Below are 17,689 nucleotides of genomic sequence, written 5' to 3'. Positions count from 1 at the left end.
AAATAGAGCAATAGTACTGGTGGGAATCAAACCCACATCGATGAAATGACTATCTATATCACCGCCCTAACCCTCTGCGCCAAGTTAGCCGATGGAAAACGGATGACTTAATTTAGCTATTATTTGCGTTTTTCTTTTGTTGCTCAAAGGGGATTTTTTAATGGTACCTTTTGGAAAGTTGCGACCGGGGCCGGAGTCAAAAAAAGGGACTTCTCTCGTTCACCTTTGCTAGTGCTGGGCATGTGGTGAATGCAAAAGTTAATGAAGAAAGGTTATAGGATTGGTCAGATGATTAACTTGATTATGTTTTAACAAGATGTTATGTTTGAGCCTTGGTAGAGAGCTTGGCTTGTACCAGATACATATAACACTCAGTAACGTTAATGGATTTAACATTAAACACACAAAAAAACATGAAAAAACTACAAAATCCAACGTTTTCGACATGACATACCGGTAGTGTCCTATTCAGAAATAATTATAAGCTACATCTAAGGGAAATAAAAAAATGAATTTAAAAATTTTACATACATTAAAGATGTACAATAAGCGACACCTCTCAACAGCAGTAGCCTACAGCACCATCAATAACTGACACACGAATTCAATGCAGGATACAGAAATTGGCGAGGGTCAGATCACATGATATGCACAACACAAAATAATAGTTTTATTGCAGCCTGATAGCCTACTATTATTGCGCACAGATGTCCAATTCTGCAGTAAAGTGTTGTGTGGTGTGCAATAGCCTAAGCAAACATCACACTTTTTGCCCAAGACAAAGGGTGCCCGAAGTGAGAGGGGGCTCGGAATGACTCTTCGTACCCCTAGTGAAAATTTCTCTCAGAGGCCCTGGTCACTACTGTCAATGCTTTTGTGATATGGCAACAATTGCAAGGCGAAAATAGCAGCACATTCAGAATTGAAAAGAGAACAATTTTTTTGATCCAATCATGGCCACTTAAAGATACGGCCTGATTTGTCACATTTTGCAGAAATTTCCAGGTTTTTTCTAACTTTGGGCGAATGTTTAAATAAATTTTTCTAAAAATTAGATTTTTACGCTTTCTTTATTGTTTTCCCCAGATGACACAATAGGTTTTAACATTCTCACATGTTGAAAAACAATAAAAATTCAATTTCGAAGATTTTAGTCTGATTTTGCGTTTTTCAACTTACTTTTTCTCATTTGCTACTGCTTCCCCAAGGCAACAAAAAAGTTTTATGTCATTAGGAAACCGCAAAAAGTAAAAACATCTAAAAAAATGTCAGTCAAGCACTAGCAGTAGCTGTAATCAAAATCTGCAAAATGTGACAAATCAGGCCGCATCTCCAGGTGGCCATGATCCAATTAGGAAAAGAGCTTGCTGGATTAACATCATCGACTTCAACATCAACACGACATCTAACTCCGCAACAAAATAAAAGAAAAGGAACAGCTATTGAAGTTCAGGCGCCAAAATCAAAGAAGGCTAGATCTTTTCCGAAAGACACAAAGACCGAAAATGCAGCCACTTCTGTACTAGTCTACTTTTAAACTCAAACGTTTGACAAAAACATTCTCACATCATTGTCAAATCGTTTGCAATCAACGCGACTACTCACAATAGTTCTTGTGAACTACGGTATCATGTAATATGAGTTTGGATCCTTTTTTTAGCTAAATCTTTCAATAGTTTGACCATTACTCAAGAACAGATCAATTCCGTATCAGGTTAGTTTGTGCATGGGCTACTGTAGGCTATGACTTGTTTGTTAAATTTCGTGCACTGTTTGTAAGTTGTGGTTTTTGTAATCTGTCATGTCTTTTCCTGCTGAGCTTTAACTATCACTGGAGCTGATTTTTTGTCCAAAACAAGTAGGCTACTTTAAAATTTGGAGTCCATTGGAAAATATTTGTATTTTTTGGTAGGCAGAGGGTTAAGAGTGGTTTATAGTTGGTTTTGAATCTTTATCCTCGGACTGAAAAAGCGACTGACTGACCTCCAACCCGACTGACCAGAGGTTTTTCCTGGTAGTTTCGCATACTAGTAGAGGCTTTTGACGCAGGGCCGGTTACCGAGATTGACATAATGAGGTTTCCGAATATTGAAGTGTTGTTGTCAACTAGGCCAGGCTAGGCTGGTAAATTGGCTTAGGCTAGCGACTTGGATTAAGCTTGTGCTTTTTGACCTTGGATGCATTTTTATTTGATAGGTTGTGAATGTCCACTGCAACACCTAATCTAAGAATACGTTATTGATACTTGCATTACTTGAGCATGTAGGCTACAGTTTCTGAAAAAAGTGTTGTCTTGGAAAAAACTGGCTTTCAAGCGTAAGCTCATATTTGTAGCATGTGCGTGATCATGATGATTATGTACCTGGACTGATACAGACGTTGGCGATTATAGTCTAACTCTACATTTCTCTGGTTATGATCTTCTCAAACTTACTTCACAATGTAGATATTAACGATCTGTTTTAGCATGATGCTGCGAGTTCGCTGTGGTAATTGCGAATTGCACTAGCTTTCAGAGCACTGTTCCCTAGGCATGTGCTATGGCAAAGTATACGAAAACTTAAACTTATTTCAGCACGTATCGTGCAGGAGTCTGGCAATTGAGATGCACGGAGTCATCAATTCTTTCTGGAGTCTGGAATTGTGGGACCCTGGAGGATTTGAGATGCACGGGAGTGGCTGTGTGTCTGGGTTGTGTCAATTTGCTGTTCATGTTGAGCAGTGGAAGCATCTGACTTAGATAATCTTGGTTTTTTCGATGCCTCCAGTTGTGTCATCATAGTGTATGTATTTGCGGTTTGACGGATCTTGGAAAGTGACTGTTTTTGTGTATTTTGCCTTCGCTGTGGTTCTGTGCGATGCGTGTTGGGATTTGTGCTGTAACAAGCTTGCTCTCTTTATTGAACTATTTTCATTTTGTAGACCTACATATATTTTTTTAACTTCTAAAGAATGCCAAAGGAAGCCTCGGCTGAATAACCTTGCGTTTTTTTGAGGCCTCCTGGTGCCAATGGTTTGAATGATCTTGTAGTTTTCCAAACTCCAACAGTGTAACGTGCATACTAAAACAATTGACTTGCCTCAAAATGGGGTGAGAGACAAGAGTTAGCGCTGATGATGTTGTTAGTAATAGGCTCATTGAAAACCACGACTTCACACATGACACTATTCATAACTAGCCTATAATATACTGCTTAACTGCATATGGCACACCCAGAGATGGGCAAGATCACCAGTATTGGTGATCTTGAAGATCAAGATCAAGATCACCAAGAATAGGTGATCTTGAAGATCAAGATCAAGATCACCAAACTATGTGATCTTGAAGATCAAGATCAAGATCGTGATCTTGAAGATCAAGATCACTTTCAAGATCACTTTTTGTGTACTTGAAAAAAAAATGAAGTTTTTGATCAGTGATGTTGCAAAAAATAATTACTATAAGCAACCTGGGTAAAGGTATATAGTTGGTATTGCTAACTTTTACTTTTAACTACTCGATCGCTGGCCTAAGAATTGTGATAAGTTAGTGACTGTTGCTATTAGGCCTATCAATTGTTGATGTAGTTTGCGTAGAATCGCAACGTCACACCCAAGGCCGAGGTTAATTACAGTTGTTCTGAAAAAGTCGCAAAATTTGCAATTAGTTTTATACGTTTTATTTATAGTAAATAAATAAAAATAAACTTTGAACTGCATCATTTTTTACCAAATTTTTGTCTGGTTCGTGGGAGTTTTTATTCGTGCTACTAAGCAGTTTTAACTTTCACTGTATTATGTCAATGTTTATTGCACCATTTACCTATCTGGCAACCTTGATGCTGTTGTCTGCTATCAAAAAAGTTCTGAGGTCAGACAAACCGCTCCATACTCAGACCTTAAACAAGTCTTGGTCTGGTTGATTTGCTGCAATACACCACTTTACATGACCAAAGTCGGCGTCCTAGAGTCCAGATTTTTTAACGCCGCCATTCTAGAGTTTTGAAACATCTAAAATTGAGTCAAAGAAAAAAAACATTTCTTTAAAGTTCACACATGGAAATTGTGAACAAAATTAAATCATTTTTTATTATGCGTCAACATAAAGTACACGGAAGTTGACTTCTTTATTATGACCAACACAGAAAACTTTTTCAATTTTGAAATGGCAACACTGACCAGATTAGACGGAGACTATCGTCTTTTGTTGGACACATATTATATTAACAGTGGCTTAATGTTAGTAGTTGCCACTAACTGCTTTGTACAGTACGAGTTCTAAAAAAATGCCTTTATTTAGGAAGTAAAATTCAATTTTAAAGTGATCTTGATCTTATTGTTCTTCAAGATCAAGATCACACAAAAAAAAGTGATCTTAGATCAAGATCAAGATCACCAAAAAAAAAGTGATCTTGAAGATCAAGATCAAGATCACGATCTTGATCTTCAAGATCAAGATCACGCCCATCTCTGGGCACACCCAGCTTGATTACATTTTTTAATCGTAGGCTACACAGATTTCTATGTGCGAAAGTAGCATATATCGACGGTCGAAAGCAAAAAAGTCGTAAGTGCATTTTTACACTTTGGAGTAAAAGGCCAAAAAAACAATTTTTTTTTTTCTTTTTTGAATTTCGTTAATGCTTTTACTTTGAGCATAAATATCTGTAACTATAGTAGTAAAATAGTAGTAGGCTAGATAGCCCTAAGTACGTAGGTTTTGAAAATGCAAAAAAGGGAATTTCTCAAAATGTCACGACTTTTTTGTTTTCGACCGTCGATATGTAGGCCTACATTGTACAACGGTTCATGCAATAGCAGTATGAGATATAACATGAAGGGACACATGAATACTGCAATAACTTCACCAGCCATTGTTGGGTTTCTATAGAACACACAAATGTCACCCATCTTTATTGTACCCCTTTTTGACTTGTGTTTAGATTCTGCAGTTACCTTTGTACAATGCAATTGATGTCACGCAAAACATTTTCTCAAAGGTTTCGGTAAGAGTAAGTCACAGTTAGTTGCCAAGAAATTTACAGCGTAAGATTGATTGATTGAATCTTTATCCTCGGACTGGGAAAGTTTCTTGCAGAACTTAATCCTGCCAGTTTCGCATATAGGCTACTTGTACAGGATTTGAAGCACTGACGCAGGCCCGGTCACCGAGATTGACAGAGTGAAGTTTCGGATTGTTGAAGTCTTGTTGCCGGGAAATTGTCCGCCCCGTTAGCTCAATTGGTTAGCGCGTCACTTCTGGAACGAAGAAGCTTCAAGATCAAGCGGCGCTGGTTCGACTCTCGGGGTGTGCGCTTGAGCAACGCACGTTAAGGACTGCTCTCCATTCAGCGGCATCTAATGGATGGAATAGTTCCCCGGCAACAAGACTTCAACAATCGGAAACTTCACTCTGTCAATCTCGGTGACCGGGCCTGCGTCAGTGATTCAAAGCCTCTACAAGTATGCGAAACTGCCAGGATTAAGCTCTGCAAGAAGCTTTCCCAGTCCGAGGATAAAGATTCAATCAATCAATCAATCAAATTATTCCAACTGTTAGATGCCGCTGAATGGAGAGCAGTAGTCAAAGTACATTGCTCTAGCGCACACCACGAAAGTCGAACCAGTGCCACTTGATCTTGAAGCTTCTTCGTTCCAGAAGTTACGGTTACGCGCTAACTAAGGTGAATATCATGTTATACCAAATACTGAAAGGTCAGAAATAAAAACAAACTGAACTTGGTTTCGTTTTTGCAAGTTTATTAGTCCGCGTGATCAATTTTCTTGTTGACCGCGCTGTGGACAGGTTGCGCTATCTTTATTGCTTTTCTTAGATATCGCAACACGATCTTTGATAACCTGATCGGATGTTTCAAGTTGAGTCTTTGGTTTGCGTCACACATTGACATAAATGACACGCTGCGCTGTAGCATCACTGTGTGATGTGTTTTCTCCGATTGCCCTTCGGTTGCTTGGGGCACTTTCACTGCTTATGGCATATGGGGATATAGTGTCTTCAGTTAGTGGTCTGAGGTAAATGTTATCAGCAATGACAACATTTGCTGCACCGCCACTTTGTAGAAAAGGTGCATTTCTTAGCGAATTATGAAACCTTCCCATTTGAATCCTACCCTCGACACCTCCAGAGTTAGGTGATGTACTAGCCGATGTATCTGCAACATTTCTGCCACCAACCACGTTTTGTGGTTTTGCTTCTGAAACTACTTTACTCTTAATATCTGAAGCCTTCTTCCGCTTTCTTTTCCATGCAATCACAATTATAATTATGACAAGCAACAAAATGACCACCCCAGCTAAACCTCCAAATAATCCTAAATAATAGGCCGGTACAGTTTGGCCCCCATTAACATCGGTGCTGTACAGGCTTGGCGAGGTGGTAACCTCGTGTCCCTTTTGCGTCTTCGTTGATATTGTCATGGCTCTACTACTCACTGCAAGTTGAGGTGTCTTTGTACTGATTGCGGTGAATGACAGACGGTTATCTGTCTCACACAGAAATGGCCAAGTTCTATCACAAGATACAGCGTAAAAGGCAGACCTTGATACATGCAATGCCACGCCATTGCAGCTTCCAGCAAACCTTCTGTGAGTGATTGCTTTCCAATTGCTATCAAACTCACTTCCATCAACCCACAAGTAAGGTTCGCCAGTTTGGTTGCGTCGCAATCCCAACATGTAATAAAAATACAACCCCGATTTCGGGGCATTGTCTACTATCGCTTGTAATGTGTCATCGTCTTTTATGATCGCAAGATTCCCCGAATGTTCTTGTTGGCAAATGTCTTGAGCTTCATCGTAAGTTTCAGTGTCTCGATGATAAAAATAAGTTTTTGACTTTGTTTCATACTTTGACCACCTCATATTGTCGTATCTTTTTACAATCAACGTTGCTCTGTAAAACTCTGTATAAGTTAAAAGTAAAATTTATATAACTTCTGTAAAGGAATAGTTAGCTTTGATATCAATATAAAATTAATCACAGTTATAGCTTTCTATGAAGCAGTGTCCGACTCATGCAGTGTAAGTGTTGTGTCAAAAATGTTTTGGACCTAACCGGTTAATGTACTGGTTGTCAACCTTTTCAGGCCGCGGACTGTTTTTTGACAAGCATAAATATTCGCGGACTCAAAGAAGTAGGCTATGAGTTACAAAAACTGAAGCAGTCTTATCAACCCTTCTGTGAATTTAACAAAATTAGTTGTTAATTTGCCACACACACTGCAAATCTCAACGAGAATCTTCTTGAAGTTTTTTGCAAGTTTATTGAAATTAAGAATTATGTTTTACAATGCGCGTTTGATACCGTTTTACACTTCACACTTCAAGTTTTAGTTCCATTGATTGAACATTTGACCACAATTAATTTAAACTTGTATTTCCACATTTGTTGACTTTGCAACTCAACCAATTGAATACCTGAGAATGAGAAGGGCCCAAGTCCACATTTTTGGCAAAATGAGTTATTCCCACCATCGTAATACTAACGCCTAGCGCTACATTATGAGCAAATGAAATGTCCAAATCCACGCTTTGAAACGTGTTATCGAAGGCAAATACATTTGTATGACTAGCAGAATGGCCCAAGTTCAGGACTTCGGCCATTCTTTCATAATAAATTTTTTTATATTTTACATTCTTAGGCCATATACATTCTTATTCTTAGGCCATTCTTTCATAAATTGACGTTTCAAAGAATATGATGGGACTCGTTCGAACTAAATTTTGGATCCTTAAGCCTAACGCTCTTCCTATTTTAGAAGCTAGTCAGTGCTATAGGCCTACTAGCCAAGTACCGATTAAGGCTGCGAAGAAGCAAGATGTTATCAAACTGAAAAAATACTTGCGCCAAGAAACAAGAGACATGGTAGACCAACTCGTTACAACGGAAGATGCATTTTTTGATGCACAAAACTCAGACTATGAAAACTAAAGAGTTACTTTTTACACAAACTGCTTTTATCTTACGCAATGAACTGAAAATCTACTTTTACTGTACATAACGAAAGTCTCAGATTTCTTTCATAATGAATGTATTTTGATATGACAATGGGGCAAGGTCAGTGGCGTACCTGGCGAGAGCGCCTCCCCCCCCCCCCTGCGTGGCTTTTGTCACTGCATCTTCAGTTAAGATACGCTCCGTTTTTTGTCCCAAAAAAGTTTTTTTTCAAAACAAAAAAAGTCTTCAACCTCGAGAGGAGGCCCACGTGGGGCTCTTTAGGTGTGGGCCCCCCTGCGACTCCAGGTATTGCAGGAGGGTTACTACGCCAGTGGGTAAGGTTCTGTCTACCAATATATCCAAGCAAAGCGCAGTGCATTACAAATTTGTGAGGTCCTGAATATAAGAAGGGTCCAAATCCAGTGAGTTTGACGATCCGCACCGCATAAACTATAACGCACAGCAACACACAATACAGCTTTTTTGTTGTTTATTCCCATGAGTAACTACCCACGTTAACCAGGCTTTGATATCTTTAACAAAAAAAAAATTATGAAGTTTTTTTGATTTTCTCGAAATAGCATCACTTGGGCTTGGGCCATCCCCATTTTCAAGTAACTTATTCAATTGTTCTGTAATGCAAACCAAACCTGTAGCGCTGATACTTCAAAACGATATGGTAGGGCCTATTCAGTTGAAAGAAAAATAAAGTTATTTCACTCGAAAACAGATGCTCTCAAGTAGCCTACGAAAGATTCGATCCAGAAACTTGATTTGACAAACAGCATGAAAATATTTCTTCAAGTCTTACAAACAAGTCAACGACAAAAACGCATTTCACAGCACCAACAATTTCATTTTCCATTTGAACGCATCACTGCCGTGCGAACAATCTAAAAATTGTTTTATTTTTCCATAAAGTAGCCTAGTTCAGATGGCTTTGACTGATGATAATAACTTATTTCACACCAGTAGGATGCAAAATAGCGTTAATTAAAAGTCTCCATAATTGGCGATTTTCAGCCAACTCTCGCAGCTCTTTCGAGCTGTGATCAGTGAGGGCTCGAATCCGTCGCATGAAACTTTGTGCAGGTCTTCCTTGGTTTCTCTTGCCTTGGATCAGTTTTGATAGTAACAGATTTTCATTCATGGTTTAGCCTACATGGCTCAAACAAATCACTTGAGAAAAGCAAAGTGGCAATCCAATTGTCGCATGAAGCGATTGGTCATTCAGGAATGTGCTGATTTTACACCGAAGGTCAGCAGTTTCTCGTGGAATTTTCTCCTCATAAACTGACTGTAGGTGACATCACGAAAAACTCTACAAGCAAGCAACACAAAAGCGCTCTTTTGTTTTGTTTTTTCCAAACGCGCTAGGTTGCGAATTTTGACCACCGAATTAATATATTCGATTTTCAATTCACTATTCGGTTGAATAGTTTGTAAATTTAAGTTGTGGAAGTCACCAAACCACTAAAAATATTCCGCGACAAGCGTAGAAAGTAATTGAAAACTTTTATTTTTTAATGTTTGCTGACTTGAACCATCGGCGGACTCAATTGAGTAGGAGTTGACAAACACTGGGTTAGGGTGACCCAGCCTCTTGTAGCTACTTAGAGATAAGCACTGGTTGAGAATGATAAACAAGAAGTAACTTATCAGTTGTTCTCAGCGTATGAAAGAAAATATTTGGACTGGACGTGTCAATTACATAAAACGGACTTTATTGATCAAGAATTAAAAAATTTACCTGATCATAAAAAATTGACTTTTTATTGACTTATCAAGTTAAGATTTTAAAACCTACTCCTTGTGTCCAGAACTGTTATAGGCCTACTTAAAATCACACCTCAACAACTTACTAAAAAAAACTTGACTTTATTGACGTTACTTGTCTACATGAGTTTTTTTCGTGTCGTGCATATCGTATGAGTTTGCAAATATGCCAAATCAGGACGATGAATATAGCCAGGTGGTATTATAGATGCGTTAACTGAATGATGGGTAAAAGTTTAAATTTTATAAACTAAAAACTGCATATAAAAGCTAAGCCCTCATGCCAAATTAACCATTTGTGCTTCTGGAGTGTCCTCCCCTCAATCAAATGTCACGCCACGCTACTGTGTCCAACCGTTCCAGGAAAAACAAAATTCCCTAATAGGGGTTACATAGACCTGTTTTTTTTTTAGGTGACTTCCTTGCTCGTTCTTAAACTAATATTAAGAATCTTTTAAAAGACATTCATGGCCTATATCTCTGCTTTGTATAAGTCTAAACCCGGTCTGAGAGAGTTGTTTGTCGTACCACACGCTAATTTTGCAATAGCCTACTACGTAGACTACCATGTTATTTCCTTGTGCAAACGAAAATGCAAGATCATCTGAAACAGCTCATTGTTCGATGTCACCACTCTCTTCCGTATCAATGTAGTCACTTAGGCAGCGAGCAGTCTTAAGTATAGGCTGGGCCACTTCATACACTTTCATGCAACTAAGATTGCCTTTTTTGGTGATTTTATCATGATAGCCTACGTTTGGTTTGGTTTTGGATCTTTATCCTCGGACTGACAAAGCCTTGATTGGTTATTCCTGGTAGTTTTGCATACTTATAGAGGCTCTTGACTCAGGGCCGGTTACTGAGATTGACAGAGTGAAGTTTCCGATTGTTGAAGTCTTGTTGCCGGGGAATTATTCCATTCACTAGGTGCCGCTGAATGGAGAGCAGTCCTGAAGTGCGTTGCTCAAGCGCACACCCCGCGAATCGAACTAGCGCCGTGATGTTGAGCCGGGTGCACAACCACTGAGTTAACGGGGCGGACGTCAGAGAAATAATCCTTTTGCTCAATGTGCGTTAATTATAAGCTGATCGTTATACATCTGAATTATCGCAAAATGTTTTAAAAACAAAAAGATTTTCGAAATCAACTCTAACATCGAAAAAACAACCTAACTTATTCTGAGAATTTTCTAAAGCACCTTTGTACAATATGGGCAAGCCCAGGTTCATGGATCATCCTCAATATTGTAGTTAACACGGCTGAGGAGTTGAATGGCGTTCTACAGAATTGCCTAACACTCTCAATACCACATCATTGCCATGATAATTGTTTACTTTTCTAACAGGCTACAATAATCTTGCTCACTCGTGCAGGTCTATACATTTTAGTTTTCATTTCCATCATTATCTTCACCCTTTTTTGTTCTGAAGTAGCCTAAAGCCAAGTTTTCACGTTTCAGCCCTGGCTTCAGCATTGTCGTTTCAAGTTTTTTTAAATTTTATTTATTGTGCCAGGATGTGGTTTACCAGTGTTATTTTTGATGTGGTGTTCTGAAATAAAAAAATATACCTGCATTGAAACTAAAGATTTTCCCCAAAGCAGTAAGAATTTGGTTTTACTTTCATATTAAGTTGGTTTGGTTTTACATTTATCTGTGAATGTTGTAGGCTATAGGTTATACCCAGTGTTTTTCAACCTTTTCAATTCACGGAATATTTTTGCAATAGCCCAAACTTTTGCAGACTCATGTTACAGCAATCACAAAAGAACTTGTTTTAGGGAAATTTGTTTATTGCTCACATTCTCAAATTTCAACCTTGTCCCTGAACTTGCTTCACCAGTTAATGGAAATTGAGGTTGATGGTCGTTATGGCACATCTGATGTCGTCTTCTGGTTGTAGTTGGTTGGGGTACTTGGTTTTAATCATAGCTAGTGCTGAAAAACCAGCTTCACAAAGTATTGTTGTCAGAAAGGGCAAAACAGCTCTTGTTGCCTGCAAACAGAGTTCAAATAAATTGGGTTCCATTACTTGGACATTAGCCCAAAATTTAGTCAGAGAAACATTTTTGTATTTCTCTTTCCACAGCTGTCGACATTGCAGCACAACCAGTTGTTCACTAATGCAATCTCTTTCCGGATTAACCAGTAGTGCTGAGACCTCGAAGGGATTTTGTACCCACTTAAACTCTTTTTTGAAATTGTTGGAAGGAATATATCTGTCCAGCTCGAACATAAATGAAGTAAGGTGCTCAAGAAAGATTCCACCGATGCTCTTCAAATCAAATTCTTCTTCTTCCAAAAATGCGTTTAAAGCAGGAAAAGCAGCTATTTTCCCACTTTCCATTCGATACATCCACAGTTTCATTTTACCTTTAAATGCGACAATGTCTTCCGATACATCCAAAAACAATTTATTTCTTCCCTGCATAGTAGTGTTCAGCTGGTTTAAATGGCTGAAAAAATCAGATAAGAACAGCAATTTGGCTATCCACTCGTTGTCGCTGAATCGCTTGGCAAGTTTATGATTCTGCTCTTTTAAAAAAGCACCGATTTCATTGCGTAGGCTAGCCACTCCTTCTAACACTTTTCCTCGTGACAGCCAACGGATGTTCGAATGAAATAAAAGCCCAGTGTGCCCAGTGTACAGTGTAGTGTACGTGTACAGTGTACCCATCTGTAAAGCCCAGTGTACTCATCTCGTCACACAACGCTCGAAATATACGAGTACACAAAGGGCGGGATTTGATATAATTAACCACAGATACAACCTCATTGAAAACTATGGCTAGGTCTTCTTGAATCTCTTTTCCTGCCAGGGTTTCTCGATGAAGAAGACAATGAATAACTAAAATGTCTTTGTTTTCCAATTTCACGAAACCCATAAAAACCTTTTTTGTTCCCACCATAGACGGAGCACTATCGGCACAGACAGAAACACAGTCAGTCCATGACAGTTGATGTTCTAAAAAAGAATCTATACTTTCTTAAATATTTCTTCTCCTGTAGTGTGTTTAGTAAGTTGACGGCAAAAAAGAAATTGCTCCGTAGTCCTCACTTGCACGGTATCGTATAAACACCATAAGCAGGGGCGTCGGAACGATTTTTGACTGGGGGGGGACAAGATTACGAAAAAAGGCACTTTTGTTTACTAAAAGGCCAATTTGTTTTCAAGTTTTAAGATAAGATATAGCGACAATGCTAATCTAACAGCTCACTATGTATTGAGTAATGATAGCCTACAAGTGTCCAGTATACAAAGAAGGGCATCATGCTATGTTATAATGATGTAACCTACTGTTAAAGCAGCCTGCGGCCATGGCCGCTAAGTAGTGTTTGAATGACCGCCGGTGCTACCTCCTAAATCTGACAAGTTTGGCCGCCGGTCTCTTATAGCCAATTATTTAATTTCGCAATAGAATGATCGTGGATTAACTGTCGAAAATATGTAGTATCAAAGAGTGACGCAAAATTAGGTCAGCGCGTCATAATCGCCACTGTTGGATTGTGCAGGAATATTTGTTATTAATGGAATCTATCCATCTGCGATCACCAGCGCTGTAGGCTGAGTCTTGTTTGTAATTCCCGAGTAGCGACGTTTATTTTTAACAAAGTCTTAATCCGAAGTGCTAATTTACATCGGCTGGCAATATTGTCGTTTTTATGTCGATTCGATGTTGTCGGACATTGAATCGTTGTTAAAAAGGAGAACTAGGTTAGTTGACATCCGAGGGGAAAACATTTTTTGATCATATTTTGCAAAAATTGGGCTTCTTTTAGTAATGTCCTTCACATCATTGAAATACTTATTTTATTACCTTGCCGTCATCGACAACACATGTAGAACGTTGTTTTTCGTTGCTAAAAAGAATTCTAGAGGAGTGGCGAACTTCTTTAAAATCAGCCACATTGGAGACACTCGTGCGAGTGTCATTAGATGGTCCCCCAGTACTGGATTACAGTCCGGATAAAGCAGTTATTGCGTGGTGCAACAATTCTATTGTAGGACGTCGCCCAGGCCCAGACTTCAACAACGCTAAGTGATCATTTTAGCATTGTTGCAAGTTTAATTCTATTTACTTGTGCTATCGTTATTTTTATTTTGTATTTTGGTCTCTAAGCACGCAGAGTTGGCCTCCGAGAAGGAGCTCCCGGTAGGCCACGATGGCTGCTGAAAAAAAAAGACTTTTAATGCCTGTACTCTGTACTGTGTTGCAAAATTTTGTGCCGTAAATATTATTTTGAGGCAAAAATGAAAGATTATAATTAGGCTAAAAGCAAATTGCAGAAATTGTTATATTGCAAAATGTGCAGTAGCTTATATGACTTTAAAAGGGAACCATTGCCCCCCTGCCCCTCTATCTGCAGAAAAATTGAGGGCAAGGGGGGCATCCGCTCCCCTACCCCCCGCTTCCGGCGCCCCTGACCATAAGCTGGGCATCGTTTTCTATATTGGTAGTTTCATCCAATTGTAAACTAAATTTTCCACTTAGCCTACTTTTACAGCAGCTATAGTATTAATATCCACTGACATTTCTTGAATGCGTCGCTTGATTGTATTGTTTGACAAAGAAACTATAGCTAACTCATCAGCAATGGCATCGCCGCAAACTATCCTGGCCATTTCGACGGCCGCTAGTTTAACCAAGTTTTCTCCTGCTGTATGGGGCGCTTTTGCTCGAGCAATTTTCCAAGCAACAACAAAAGAAGCCTGGATTGCTTTACTGTGGGAGTAGGTAGCCTAACTCCTCCCCAAATAGCTGGACGATCGATACGACTTCGTTTTATTACTTCGACTTCGTAAGCTTTAGCGACGCTATAACTTACCATGGCTATAGCCGCGATAGCTTACTTCAATAAACTCGGAGTGCTCTGGTGTCACTGTAGTAGCACCACGTAAAAACTTACAGAGAGTTAGGCCTATAAAGTTCCTTTTTAACATCTAACGGTATGATTGCTTGATTAGTTGATTGATTAAATCTTTATCCTCGAAGTTAGAAAGCTTCTTTGAGACCTCAATCAATGCAGTTTTGCATGTCCGTCCCGATAGCTCAGCAGTTGGTTTAGTGCCTGATTTTTCGAACGACTTTCTGAAGCGGCACTGCTTCAGTGCTTCTGCCACAGTGTTGACAGGGGGGTTTCAGGGGGTACTTTTGGATTCGAGCCAGGCATGATTATGGAAACCCTTAACTTTTCCAAATGGCTCGAAAACTTAAAAAAGTCGCCGCATATTCTATACTACACGGTAGCCTACTATATAAGTTACCATGGTGCTATTTTATTTGTATTGTTTAGGCTGCTATTGTATTGTAGACTACCTGGCAACAGACGTGCTGTTCTGGCAACAGACAAAATAAAAGTTTTCTATCTCTCTCTCTGATTTGTAGCTACAGGTTACCTTCACATTTTTATTGCATTTGCTTCTCCATGACGTCACAAATGTTGTTACATTAAGATCTGGTTGGTTTTCACTTGTTTGTCTTAATTGAGGGCTGAGGCTTTTGTGGCATCTGGTCGTGGTAGCCCTTTGTAAATTGTAATTATGAGTCTTTTTGCAAATTAAATTAAGGTCATAATATTTAATATTTTTTCAGGTAGCCTAGGCTATTACCGATTTATTGTTTTTTGTATATATTTCAGCACCTTCTGATGATCCCCCTTTTAGGGTAATACAGGTTGTAGAGGTAGCCTATTAGAAAGTAATAACCATATTTTGTACTGTAGTTACTATTATAGAATCTGATTGGCAAATAAATTACCGTATTCCTCTCTTTTCCTTTCATACTCTCCCCTTCTGTCTCTGTCGCCGGCAAATTGTTCTACTCACTAGGTGCCGCTGAATACAGAATAAAAAGAGAATAACTTGGCAGAACACAAAAGATGCTCCTCTCCTAGTCTGAGAAACTGTGTTACTTTCACTTGCGTCTTGCGCTACCACTGAGGCTACGCATGGAAAGAAAGAGTAGCCTAGTACCGTAGCCTACTTTTTTGATTTTCAAATGCAAATCAATATAAAGTGTAATTTTGCGTAAAAGTTCCGGAAGTATCAAACAAATGACTTTTGATATGATTTGATAATACATTTTGCTCAACAGGAAATTCAAGAACAAGTTTTGAAATTTTGGAATGACATTTTCCAGCCTTTCTTGAAACTAAAAGACATACATAACATTGAAATAAAAAAACATATGTACAAAGTTCATATGAATCAGTATCCGTCTACGTCAGGGCTTCCCGATTCGTTTATCACCCCACACCCCATGGGATTGATGAAGCCAATCTCGCACCCCCTGTTTTGAAGCGGAGTGGTTCTGAGAAAAAAATCAAAATACGTACGAAAACAACGCAGAAAAGCAGATCACCGGCCTTTATATGGCTAACAAATAGGAAAAAGGGCAACCTTTAACAACGCAATCACACAAAATGCAAAAGCGAATAAATAAAGAAATAACACAAACTGAGAACATAATGGCGTTGATCAAGATCTTTGACTTTTCTCCTGCTTCTTCTTTGCAATTGTCTGTTCGAAACGTGGAACCTTGTGAGACATGGCAATGCGCAGATCATTTTCTCTTTCCAGGGCGTTGTGGTATTTATTCTTCATGGAAAGCAGAGATGAAAATCCCGATTCACACAGCCAAGTGGTAACAAACAGAACCAAAACTTGCAATACTTTCTTAGCCAGAGTTGGATACCCAGTTTGAACGCTGCACCAGAAAGTTTCGAGCCACTACAAGCCAATTGTAAAGACAATAGAAGCAATGCCTATTATCAACAACAAACAGCCTGGACCGACGGATTCTTGACTTCGATAGCACCTCCAAAAGCGTCAGTCAACTTTAAAAGCATTCCTTTATTGCAAGAGCCACTGGCGTGTAATGCCAATGGCTAATCAGCCCAACTTAGCTCACTCAAATCGACAGAAAAACCAATCCAGTTGCTAGTCAGGCCAATATCAGTTCTGTTTTTAGCCTGACTAGTAGCTGACACTTTCTTTTTCGTAAGTCAATACACAGTCTACAACCTGAAAAACATCGTTCTCGCTTAAAAGGCATTCTTTCCCAAGGTGTACGATAAGAAATTGCCATCATAATATTACCGCATTATCCCGCCACCAATCACGTGACGTTCGAACCACAGCCTTTTTGTTATCAGCAACTTGTCGGGTGTATTTTTTTGTTGTTGTGCATTATGCTGTATAGGCCTGTAAAATGTACAAACCCTACAGGCCAACATAGAATGCTTTGCGGGATAATCACCACCTCCGCGTTAAACAAAATCCATATGTATATACGGTATAGCTCTTCTTCCTCGGTGGATTCTCGCACCCCTAGGGGGTGCAAGCACCCCCAATCGGGAAGTCCTGGTCTACGTATTGTGATTTATTTACAAATGCTTCATTTATTCATCAGCATAACACAAGATATCAAACAAGCAACAACTATTTTATAAATAGATCTAACACAGAATATGGCAAAAAGTCCATGCAGGTATTGGGACCAATGCTCTGGTCAGAGGTTCCAAGTAGGCTAAAAAACTTATCATTTCATTGTTTCAAAAAAGAAATCAAAACGTTAATTTTACAAAGCTACAGTGCATCGTAAGTGATATGTTATGGAAACCAACTTGTCAGTTTCTTCGGAAACTTGATTATTCTCTGCTTGCTTCATGGAATTTTGTGTTTAGGCCTACGTTATCATCAATATGTTGTTTTTTTTTTGTTTTTTGTTTTCTGCGTATGTTGTTTTTGAAGCGCGGGAACGTTTCAACGTTTTATTTTTTCTCTTGTAAGCTTACTTTAAATGGCAAAATCGTAATTTCCGTAGGGTGGCAATTGACAAGTAGACCGTATGGTCGTCTCGTTGTCTCCCTGTCGGTATGGGAACTTGTGTAACTTTTGTATTGTGTATATTGCATATTTCAAACATGTACCTATGTTCCTGTTACTGACAAATAAAACATTGATTGATTGATTGAT

General features: G+C 38.9%; 1 protein-coding gene across 1 annotated transcript; it reads right to left on the bottom strand.

Moving 5' to 3' along the window:
* Positions 1 to 11,554: 11,554 nt before the first annotated feature.
* On the bottom strand, positions 11,555 to 12,388 carry LOC145786288 (protein FAM200A-like). Its single transcript, XM_082597929.1, has one exon. It carries the CDS (start codon positions 12,386 to 12,388, stop codon positions 11,555 to 11,557), a length of 834 nt encoding a protein of 277 aa, XP_082454055.1.
* Between the last annotated feature and the right edge of the window lie 5,301 nt (positions 12,389 to 17,689).

The sequence above is a fragment of the Aplidium turbinatum genome, chromosome 17, assembly GCF_918807975.1.
Source record: "Aplidium turbinatum chromosome 17, kaAplTurb1.1, whole genome shotgun sequence".
Taxonomy (NCBI): domain Eukaryota; kingdom Metazoa; phylum Chordata; class Ascidiacea; order Aplousobranchia; family Polyclinidae; genus Aplidium; species Aplidium turbinatum.
The sequence above is the reverse complement of the archived record's forward strand: the minus strand, read 5'-3'. Positions and strand labels throughout refer to the sequence as shown.